The sequence below is a fragment of the Stenella coeruleoalba genome (assembly GCF_951394435.1).
Source record: "Stenella coeruleoalba genome assembly, chromosome: 3".
Taxonomy (NCBI): Eukaryota; Metazoa; Chordata; class Mammalia; order Artiodactyla; family Delphinidae; genus Stenella; species Stenella coeruleoalba.
This window is the reverse complement of record NC_137148.1, coordinates 16,403,316-16,415,841: the sequence shown is the minus strand read 5'-3', so window position 1 is coordinate 16,415,841 and position 12,526 is coordinate 16,403,316. Positions and strand designations below refer to the sequence as shown.

At 34.0% G+C, this 12,526-nt stretch overlaps 1 protein-coding gene across 1 annotated transcript in view; it reads left to right on the top strand.

Annotated features, from left to right (window-relative positions):
• Positions 1-12,526, top strand: part of CDH18 (cadherin 18) — a 612,477-nt gene that overhangs the window by 508,730 nt on the left and 91,221 nt on the right. Inside the window, exon 7 of the mRNA XM_079918320.1 lies at positions 175-428. Within this exon, the coding sequence (XP_079774446.1) occupies positions 175-428 (254 nt within the window). The remainder of the gene's footprint in view (positions 1-174; positions 429-12,526) is intronic.

Genomic DNA, 12,526 nt, shown 5'->3' with positions numbered 1-12,526 from the left:
TTTCTGCTTTAGGTGTCACTGTTAAGATAAACTTCATAGTTTCTTTATAAATGCAAGTAGATTGACCTAAACCTATTCATGTTTGTTTGTTTGTTTCAAAAAAAGGAAAATAAAATATTTGTTTAACAGGTGATGGTAGTCATAATATTGGAAATCTTATTTTTTTTCCCACAGCCACTGAACTATGAGAAAAAGAAGTCATATACCCTCAACATAGAAGGAGCCAATACACATCTTGATTTTCGCTTTTCTCACTTGGGTCCTTTTAAAGATGCTACCATGCTGAAGATCATTGTTGGGGATGTAGATGAACCACCACTATTTTCCATGCCTTCCTATGTCATGGAAGTCTATGAAAATGCCAAGATTGGGACTGTTGTTGGCACAGTTTTGGCACAAGATCCCGACAGTGCTAACAGCTTAGTAAGGTATGGTATACTTCCATCTTTTAGACATATACAGATTTTATTGACTCTCACAGTAATTTAAAATGAATTAAATAATATTTAAAATATTTATTTTCTATGTTATTTTCTTTTTTTTGCATATATACCATTGTATTCTTTTTTTTAACAACTTTATTGGAGTATGATTGCTTTACAATGGTGTGTTTGTTTCTGCTGTATAAAAAAGTGAATTGGCTATATGCATACGTATATCCCCATATCCCCTCCCTCTTGCATCTCCCTCCTACCCTCATTATCCCACCCCTCTAGGTGGTTGCAAAGCACCCAGCTGATCTCCCTGTGCTATGCAGCTGCTTCCCACTAGCTATTTATTTTACATTTGGTAGTGTATATATGTCACTGCCACTCTCTCACTTCATCTGAGCTTACTCTTCCCCCTCCCCATGTCATCAAGTCCATTCTCTACATCTGCGTCTTTATTCCTGTCCTGCCCCTAGGTTCATCAGAACCTTTTTTTTTTTTTTTAGATTCCATATATATGTGTTAGCATACAGTAATTGTTTTACTCTTTCTGACTTACTTCACTCTGAATGATAGACTCTAGGTTCATCCACTTCATTACAAATAACTCACTTTTGTTCCTTTTTATGGCTGAATAATATTCCATTTTATATATGTGCCACATCTTCTTTATCCATTCATCTGTCGATGGACACTTAGGGTGCTTCCATGTCCTGGCTATTGTAAATAGATCACAATGAACATTGTGATACATGACTCTTTTTGAATTATGGTTTTCTCAGAGTATATGCCCAGTAGTGGGATTGCGGGCTCATAAGGTAGTTCTATTTTTAGTTTTTTAAGGAACCTCCATACTGTTCTCCACAGTGGTTGTATCAATTTACATTCCCACCAACAGTGCAAGAGGGGTCCCTTTTCTCCACATCCTCTCCAGCATTTATTGTTTCTAGATATTTTGATGATGGCCATTCTGACTGGTGTGAGGTGATACCTCATTGTAGTTTTGATTTGCATTTCTCTAATAATTAGTGATGTTGGGCATCTTTTCATGTGTTTGTTGGCAATTTGTATATCTTCTTTGGAGAAATGTCTATTTAGGTCTTCTGCCCATTTTTGTATTGGGTTGTTTGTTGTTTTGATATTGAGCTGCATGAGCTGCTTGCATATTTTGAGATTAATCCTTTGTCACTTACTTCATTTGCAAATATTTTATCCCATTCTGAGGGTTGTCTTTTCATCTTGTTTATGGTTTCCTTTGCTGTGCAAAAGCTTTTGTTTCATTAGGTCCCAATTGTATATTTTTGTTTTTATTACCATTTCTCTAGGAGGTGGGTCAAAATGGATCTTGCTGTGATTTATAACATAGAGTATTCTGCCTATGTTTTACTGTAAGTACTTTTTATTGTCTGGCCTTATATTTAGGTCTTTAATCCATTTTGAGTTTATTTTTGTGTATGGTGTTATGGAGTGTTCTAATTTCTGTCTTTTACATGTAGCTGTCCAGTTCTCCCAGCACCACTTATTGAAGAGGCTGTCTTTTCTCCCTTGTATACTCTTGCCTCCTTTATCAAAGATAAGGTGACCATATGTGCTTGGGTTTATGTCTCGGCTTTCTATCCTGTTCCATTGATCTATATTTCTGTTTTTGAGCAAGTGCCATACTGTCTTGATTACTGTAGCTTTGTAGTATAGTCTGAAGACAGGGAGCCTGATTCCTCCAGCTCTGTTTTTCTTTCTCAAGATTGCTTTGGCTATTCGGGGTCTTTTGTGTTTCCATACAAACTATGAAATGTTTCGTTCTAGTTCTGTAAAAAATGCCATTGGTAGTTTGATAGGCATTGCATTGAATCTGTAGATTGCTTTGGGTAGTATAGTAATTTTCAAAATGTTGATTCTTCCAATCCAAGAACATGGTATATCTCTCCATCTGTTTGTATCATCTTTAATTTCTTTCATCAGTATCTTATAGTTTTCTGCCTACAGGTTTTTGTCTCCCTAGGTATGTTTATTCCTAGGTATTTTATTCTTTTTGTTGCAATGGTAAATGAGAGTGTTTCCTTAATTTCTGTTTCAGATTTTTCATCATTAGTGTATAGGAAAACCAGAGATATCAATGCATTAATTTTGTATCCTGCTACTCTACCAAATTCATTGATTAGCTCTAGTAGTTTTCTGGTAGCATCTTTAGAATTCTCTATGTATCATATCACGTCATTTTCAAACAGTGTCAGTTTTACTTCTTTTACAATTTGGTTTCCTTTTATTTCTTTTTCTTCTCTGATTCCTGTGGCTACAACTTCCAAATCTATGTTGAATAATAGTGGTGAGAGTAGGCAACCTTGTCTTGTTCCTGATCTTAGAGGAAATGGTTTCAGTTTTTCACCATGGAGAACAATGTTGGCTGTGGGTTTGTCATATATGGCCTTTATTATGTTGAGGTAGATTCCCTCTATGCCTACTTTCTGGAGTGTTTTAATCATAAATCGGTGTTGAATTTTGTCAAAATTTTTTTCTTCATCTATTGAGATTATCCTATGGTTTTAATCCTTCAATTTATTAATATAGTGTATCACATTAATTGACTTGCATATATTGGAGTATCCTTACATTCCTGGGGTAAACCCCACTTGATCATGGTGTATGATCCTTTTAATGTGCTGTTGGATTCTGTTTGCCAGTATTTTGTTGAGGATTTTTGCATCCATATTCATCAGAGATACTGACCTGTAGTTTTCTTTTTTTGTAACATCTTTGTCTGGTTTTGGTGTCAGGGTGATGTTGCCTTGTAGAATGAGTTTGGGAGTGTTCCTCCCTCTGCTATATTTTGGAAGAGTTTGAGAGGGATAGGTGTTAGTTTTTCTCTAAATGTTTAATAAAATTCACCTGTGAAGTCAGCTGTTCCTGGGCTTTTGTTTGTTGGAAGGTTTTTAATCACAATTTCAATTTCAGTGCTTGTGGTCAGTCTGTTTATATTTTCTATTTCTTCCTAGTTCAGTCTCAGAAGGTTGTGTTTTTCTAAGAATTTGTCCATTTCTTTCAGGTTGTCCATTTTATTGGCATAGAGTTGCTTGTAGTAATCTCATGATCCTTTGTATTTCTGCAGTGTCAGTTGTTACTTCTCCTTTTTCATTTCTAATTCTGTTGATTTGAGTCTTCTCCCTTTTTTTCTTGATGAGTCTGGCTAATGGTTTATCAATTTTGTTTTTCTTCTCAAATAACCATATTTTATTTTATTGATCTTTGCTATTGTTTCCTTTATTTCATTTTCATTTATTTCTGATCCAATCTTCATGATTTCTTTCCTTTGCTAACTCTGGGAATTTTTTGTTCTTCTTTCTCTAAATGCTTTAGGTGTAAGTTTAGGTGGTTTGTGTGAGATTTTTCTTGTTTCTTGAGATAGGATTGTATTGCTATAAACTTCCCTCTTAGGACTGCTTTTGCTGCATTGCATAGGTTTTGGGTCATCGTGTTTTCATTGTCATTTGTTTCTAGGTATGTTTTTTTTTTTTTCTCTTTGATTTCTTCAGTGATCTCTTGGTTATTTAGTAATGTATTGTTTAGCCTCCATGTCTTTGTATTTTTTGCAGGTTTTTTTTTTCCTGTATCTGATATTTAGTCTCATAGTGTTGTGGTCAGAAATGATACTTGATAAGATTTCAATTTTCTTAAATTTACCAAGGCTTGATTTGTGGCCCAAGATATGATCTATCCTGGAGAATGTTCTATGAGCACTTGAGAAGAAAGTGTAGTCAGTTTTTTCTGGATGGAATGTCCTATAAATAGCAGTTAAGTCCATCTTTTTTAATGTATCATTTAAAGTTTGTGTTTCCTTATTTATTTTCATTTTGGCTGATATGTCCATTGGTTAAAGTGGGATGTTAAAGTCCCCTACTGTTATTGTGCTAATGTCAATTTTCCCTTTTATGGCTGTTAGCATTTGCCATATGTATTGAGGTGCTCCTATGTTTGGTGCATAAATATTTACAATTGTTATATCTTCTTCTTACATTGATCCCTTGATCATTATGTAGTGACATTCTTTGTCTCTTATAATAGTCTTTATTTTAAAGTCTACTTTGTCTGATATGAGAATTGCTACTCCAGCTTTTTGTTGATTTCCATTTGCATGCAATATCTTTTTTCATCCCCTCACTTTCAGTTTGTGTGGGTCTCTAGGTCTGAAGTGGGTCTGTTGTAGATAGCGTATATTCAGGTCTTGTTTTTGTATCCATTCAGCCAGTCTATGTCTTTTGGTTGGAGCATTTAGTCCATTTATATTTAAAGTTATTATCATGATATATGTTCCTATTACCATTTTCTTAATTGTTTTGGGTTTGTTATTGTAGTTCTTTTCCTGCTCTTGTGTTTCCTGCCTAGAGAAGTTCCTTTAGCATTTGTTGTGAAGCTCGTTTGGTGGTGCAGAATTCTCTTAACTTTTGTTTATCTAAAAGTTTTAATTTCTCCATCAAATCTGAATGAGATCCTTGCTGGGTATATTAATCTTGGTTTAGGTTTTTCCCTTTCATCACTTTAAATATGTCCTGCCACTCCCTTCTGGCTTGTAGAATTACTGCTGAAAAATCAGCTATTAACCTTATAGGGATTCCCATGTACGTTATTTTTTGCTTTTCCCATTGTTGCTTTTAATATTTTTTCTTTGTATTTACTTTTTGATTCTTTGATTAATGTGGGTCTCAGTGTGTTTCTCTTTGGGTTTATCCTGTATTGTACTCTCTGTTCTTCTTGGACTTGATTGACCATTTATTTTCCCATGTTAGGAAAGTTTTCCACTATAATCTCTTCAAATATTTTCTCAAACTCTTTCTTTTTCTCTTCTTCTTCTTGGACCCCTATAATTTGCATGTTGGTGCATTTAATGTTGTCCCGGAAGTCTCTGTGACTGTCCTCAATTCTTTTCATTCTTTTTTCTTTATTCTGCTCCTTGGCAGTTATTTCCACCATTTTATCTTCCAGTTCACTTATCTGTTCTTCTACCTCAGTTATTCTGATATTGATTCCTTCTAGAGTATTTTTAATTTCAGTAATTGTGTCGTTCATCACTTTGTTTCCTCTTTAGTTATTCTAGATGCTTGTTAAATGTTTCTTGTATTTTCTCCATTCTGTTTCTGAGATTTTGGATCATCTTTACTATCATTACTCTTAATTCTTTTTCAGGTAGGTCGCCTATTTTGCCTTCATTTATTTGGTCTTTTAGGTTTTTACCTTTTTCCTTCGTCTGTAACTTTTCTTTTTTTAATGGGTGGTGCTGTATTCCTGTCTTACTGGTTGTTTGGCCTGAGATGTCCAGCACTGGAGTTTGCAGGCAGTTCGATAGAGCCGAGTCTTTGTGCTGAGATGAGGTCCTCTGGGAGGCCTCACTCCAATTATTATTCCCTGGAGTCTGAGGTTCTCTCTTAGTCCAGTGGTTTGGACTCCCACCACAGGAGCTCAGGTTAGACCTCCACCCTGGGAACCAATATTTTGCAAGCTCTCATTCCCTAGTTTTATCTCTTGGCTCCCATCTAGTCACTTCACATTTTTGGCATCTTTATTCAGAGACACTCTTCTCCTGGAGCCACAGAGACAAACTATCACAGCTACACATCCCATCCATGTTATTTTCTATTAATATAATTCAACTATAATCTTAGCTGATTATTTAACTGAATAAATAACAGATGGGTTTCTGTCAAATTTAGCATACATGTAGCTATCTCCATGAATATATTGGTGACCACACGGATGAGTTTTTTCCATTTGACTTAATAGATGAAAGCATAACTGACTGGAAATATTTAGAGAGAAATATTTAATCACAAAGTAGAGAATGTTTGGTATCTTAGCAATAGGAAGTATAACTACACACACACACACAAATGAGGGCTTCGGAATAAACATTCAGCTCTGACTCCTTGTTCTGCCACCATGGCTATAAACCTTTAGGAAATTACTTTTCCTTATTTGTGAAAGAACACCACAGATATCTATCTCTCAGAGTCACTGCGAGATTGTTTCAAGCTATGTGCTTTAAGTGCTAAGCAGAGTGGCCTGCACGTAATAGTCATTCAATTAATTCTAACTTGTCCAAGGCAAGTTAGAGACTCACTTCTGAAGACAGGAAGACCAATGTGGGAATTCTGGTGACTTGATTTACTAACTGTGTCATCTTATACAGTCATTCAACCTTGCTGAGTTTTGATATAAAATATATGAACAAGGAATAATAATGTTGCATACATATATTGAGGGAATTAAATTAGGTTGACAGAAAGTACTTAGCATAGTCAGTACGTGCTCACTGACTAATATTTTATTATTGTCATATGTCATGCAGAGATAATTAAAGGTTTCCTTGCATAATAAGAAGGGTGTTTGGGGTTTTTTTTGGTCTCAATTATGACAAAATCAAAGAATTGCATAATGTATAAAACTCTTTACTTACCCTGTATTTATACCCTCAGATAATTCTAAGCCTCTAGAAAGTCTGAACTCTGAAACAAATCTGTTTACTTTTTCTCAAGTTTGTCTTCTCACTTTCTTTAGTTCTCATCCATTTTAACAAAAGCTAATATGATAAGTATTCTCCTTGATATCTATGTAATGTTTTGTAAAGTGTTTCCATTTCCTTTTATATAAGCATGATTGTTCTTAAGTTTTTAAATAATGGCCACAGCACTCATGCCTGGAAAGAAACAATTTTCCAAGCACAGAGGTATGTATTAAACAATTCTGCTTCAACTGTGAATGCAGTAACATTAACTTGTTAGTTGAGAACCCTTCTGTCACACTGAGAGAAAGAGCTGGACATTGCTTGAAGCAGGATAGACAAAGTATACGATATAATAGGCATAAACCCAGTTGTGAAAATTGATCTTTAATTAAGCGATGAAAGCAGAAGTTGATATGCTTATTTGTCCAAGCACAGGAAAGACCACGATGCTTCATCATTCCATAGAATGCCATATTTTAACAGCATTTTTGACACTTAATAAGGAAAATGTGTCTACATTGAAAGTTAACATTATAAAGATATTTATAAATGTAGCCATTTACCAAAAGGAGCCAACAGCTTTTGATAGTAAAAATATTTCCTGCTGTGAGTTTGATGTGGAAATATTTGATAAACGTTGATAAGACTTTTTTTAAAAAACTAAAACTTGATATTAATGATGCAGTCTATATTTTTAATTAAAGGAGGTGGGAGGTACATTGATTTTTAAAAGTGATATTTAAAGTACCTTTTATATGCAAATATTATGATATTCCTCAGGATAAAGAAATTAAACAAATGCACACACACAGAGCAGCTTGAAGTCCAGTGGAGAGAAAAAATTTACATCCTTTCATAAGGGTGATAAAAGTCTGATACATATGTAGGGAATAAGTATGCCTGACATCTTCTGGAAGGAATGAGTTGAGGAAGATTGAATTGAAGCTCAAAACCCAGGTTAAGATTAGACAGGTGAAGAATAGAGAACATAACTGCAGTTTGTTGTGTACACAAGGAGCTTAGGTTACCTGTGCGGGAATAGCAAATAATGAGGTTGTAAAAAGATGCTTTAGAGAGATCATGAAAAGGCTTTGCACTTTGTGCTTGGAAAAGGCTTTCCAAATGACATCTTGGAAATTTATCATGACAGCAGTGTCAGTGGGGGGAAAAGATAAATCAGAGTTGCATGAGTGAGTTTAATAAGAAACAGTGATAGGAAGATTTGCATTTCAAAATAAATAATAATGAAATTTCAGAATGCTGTAAAGGGTGGAATATATGTTCCTAAAAGGTAGGGCAAAGGAGGAAAAATTGAGGTCAGGGACAAACTTGTTTCAATGTTGCAGGTAGAGGTCAGGGGTGGTTCTGAACATCCTACAACTCACAAGTGAGTCCCCACAACAGAGAATTATCTGGTCTGGAATATCAGTGTTTGAAAAACCCTCACCCAGAGTACACCAAACTGGGTAGTACATTGGTAAAATGGGGGTGCTAATTATACTCATGGAAAGAAATTTTGAAAATATATTTTTGGGAAATGCATACCAGCATGTATGTTTCACATATATGTGTATTCATGTGAATATTTCAAAATACGTTTCATTTAGTAAAAAACTACAAAAAACAAATTATATATAATGTTCCATTATATTGTTAATTGCTTCGGTAATTGCTCTATATCACTGGGAGCATTTAATTGAACACCAGCTATGTTACACACATTCGCCCAGTTGTTGCTATGCAAAGGTGACAGATATATTGTCTTTAAATGCAAATATTGAGAAGCACAAATCCATTAGCATGTACATTATTCTTTCTGCTTTGTTTTGGTTAGACAACTAAAATGAATCCTTCCAAAGCTGCCTTAAAATAATCAGACTCCATAGCTGGTGTTTGAAGGCATAACTTACATAATATTTGTTCTTGATTTTAACAAAAGTGTGTCATTTACATGGGCCTCTAGGTGCAAACAGTGAATAAAGCAGAAAACATTAACAAATACAAAAGTAATCCTCATACTTCCACCTTTCCCAGGGACCAAATGTTTGTACTAATTAAGGAGGTGCACATTGAGAGATGTACCTTGCTATGTGCCCTGAAATGCAATTAACTCCAAATCAGTAGAACTGATAATGAAAGGGAGTTTGAGTCTCACAGGTATTTGTGAAAAGCTTCCTGACTTGTCTTTTGTATTCCCATTTTCTAAACTATTAGTAAGATTCTTCAGATTTCTAAGAGCATATCATGTCTAGCTTTTGTCTTTTTTAACTCAAAACAAGGATATGCAATTTACAGCAATATCATCATCAATTTTCTTAAAATAAAATCAGAACCAGGCTATTTAACAGTAGTGAAGAAACCTTGATTTAAACTGGCTGTGCTCACTTGCTGGCATACTGGAAATAGAATTCAGGAATTTCCTGAGTAGCTACTGACAGACGAGAAGTCCTATGATGGACACGAGAAGCAGGGGAGTTTTCTGAAAATGTGACCCTATATCATGTGGCTGTTGAAAACAGTGACCACTTGCTGCTTGCTATCTGTGGGCCAGGGGTTTGTAACAGCATGCCTCAAACCCTTGTAACAACCCTAATGAGCCTGCAATGTCAGTCCCATTTTATAGATGAAGAAACTGAGGTACAAACAGGTAATTTGGCCAAATTCACATAGTGATAAAGTGGCAGATCCAGAATTTAAACCCAGTTTTGCTTTACTACAAAAACCCTGTTTATTTAATGCTCCCAAATCTGCCTCTTTTATATTTCAACTAATAATAATAATAAACTGCATTTACAGAAGTCTGATATCACAAAGTAGGAAATGAATGTTTCCCATGTTCAGATGTGTTTCATACTCTGGGAAAAAGAGATGCTGAAGAGAATTCCATTTGTAACTCTAGCATCTCACGAAAAGAAAACTGTTCTTTATTTTAGAGTTTCTCCATATTGTAAAGTCAAATACTTATGCCACTTGATTTAGTGCAACATAAAGAAATTATTGAAGCCCTCAATTAATAATTCTCGTAGGATGAAGAGCCTTAGTATGAATTTATATGAGTAAGTATACCCTCCCATCTTTGCTTCTTTTCTACTCTGATTTATAATCTGAATTTATCTATACATTTATTTATTGGTAAAAATTTTAATATTTTCTTTGTATAGAAACTTTAAAGCCATCAGAAAGAAATATTAAAAATCTTGCATAATTTTTTCAAATGCTTACCTTGACATTATTTAGGAAACTATAGCCAATATATATGCTAACATAAGAAATAAAATTGTGATCAGGTTTGGAAATATTTGCTAAATTAAAAAAAAACTTTCTAAAATATCTTTAAAAAAAAGAATAGTTGCAGAGAATTAGAAGTCATTACTCATCCTGTTTTGAGTTTAATTGTAGCCTCAGAGAATAAATGATTCCAATATATTCATAGAATTCTTATTAATGTGTTGTTTTCTTACACATTTCTGAAATTTTCGCATAGCTCATGATGAGATGGCAGTTAGGAATACCTCATTAATTTAGAATGTTATAACAGCAAAAAATAGATATTTCAAAATAATGACAAGGTCATATGGCAAACTTGAAAAAGAAAGTAAAAATTTTTGATTAAGAAAGTTTGAATACAGGATTCAAACTTCTGAAAAGAAAGACAAGAATACTCAGAAAATGTGTTTCAAAATATATTCATATTAAACTGAGTTTTTAGTCTGTTGACCAAATTGATTTATAAAAGTTTAGCTTAGTGAAAGTCAAGAATATCTTAATTGGACCTTTAATAGAAAGCCTTAATATACCCTCATCAAAACTGTCATAGTTTTCTGATACAAAGGAGATAATTCATTAAGGACATTTCATGCAAACTGAGTTCAGCTAGAAAGCAGGCTTCCATTTAAAATCGGAAGTCTGTCTTTGACTTGTGTTTTGTCATTTATCACATTGCAGATAACAAAGTTAGCACATTTAGATTGACAGTACTTTACTGTTTGTAAACAGTACTGTTTACTGTTAAACATCATGTGACTATGGCATTTGAGAATGTGAAGGGACCTAAAGATGACTGAGACAATCCTGTTCTTACAGAGATGAAGATATCATAGACTAAGATGCCTGAGTGACTGGCTTCCAATCACACAGCTAACTAACCATAGAGATTGAATAGAATGTGGTCACTTTTACCATTCTTCAATAAAGATACAGAAGACGCCTGAACATTTTCCCATTTGGGGCTCAAATTTACCTAATAACCTAGTATGTGACAGTAACCACCCCAAATCAGAGTCCTGACAACAGAAGAAGAACCTATTTTCCGGGTGGGCATGTGTAACTCATTTAGCCCTGGAATGAATGCCTAAATCCAGGCTTAGTGACGTCTGTTAGTCTACTGACTGGAGACTAAAATATCCAAATAGCTTTCATGTAAATTTTTCAAATAAATTTTTAAAAAAGCTTAAAATGGTTCAATAGCATTTCCAGAACTCAATATTATTGGAATTTTTAAAATCTTAGGTACTTAGAGGCATAAATAACAGACAGAAACATATTTTCTTGTGTAGAGATTTTACTTCTTTAGATGCTTTTGTTTCTTTGGATCGAGGTTTTGGTTCAGGAAGTTAAAAAGCTTTCCAAAATATCTATGTGCTCTGAGTGCTGCCCATTTTATTAAGCACAATACACTATCAAGTGACAAATGATCCCTATGTTCTAATTTTTTAGAAAGATTATTTTCTGGATGCATGACTTGTGGAATAAATTGCATCCCCAAAGTGAGCTAAGGGAATCTTAAAATTTTTTAATGAATCTGAGCTATACTGAAGATGTGTGACTTTTCGTTAAATTAAAGATGAGGCCAAACTGCTGTAATATCCCAAAGGGTGTATATTGATTAAACTTTATCCCATCTATTGATCATAGTCAGTAAAACTTACAAAAACAGCTGTTTGGGAGGCAAAATCTCAAATATATTTGCTTAACCACTCACATTCTGTATGTACAAGTATCAAAAGTGTGACAACTGAAAGACATCGTCTACACTTTTAGCCAACTGATGTTTCTCAAAGTAAATCACTGCAAAAATAGATTTCCATTACATAAGTTTTAAATTAATTTTTATGGTGAAATGAACAGACTATAATGAAAATAATAAGTGCCTCTGAGGCCTGAAGTTTTGTTATTGAAGTGAAAAATAACTTTTCTAATGTACTTTAACATGACTAATAATTATCTTGAATCTATACCTATATAATCAAAGGGAAATTGAGTGTCAAATGATGAACTGGGTAATTTGTTTAAAGTAGCTTCTGTTGAAGAAAATACTTGAATATAGGTAATCATTACTGAGATTGACTGATTCTTGTGATCACAACTTGTCTGCCTATTTGTTTGCCCACAAATTCTAATTTTAACAAAAAATTTTCATTTTATTTCAATGTAATGCGTTTTCTTTTCACTTTGCCCATTGCACTAAAACATATTTACTAGAAATATGAAATGGTGCATATATTGAATGACAGAATAGAGAGTAGTTGTAGGAATAAAAATTGTAACCCATGTTTATAAACTATAGTGGCAATTTTGCAAGATCTCCTGTGTTAAAAGGACCCATTTC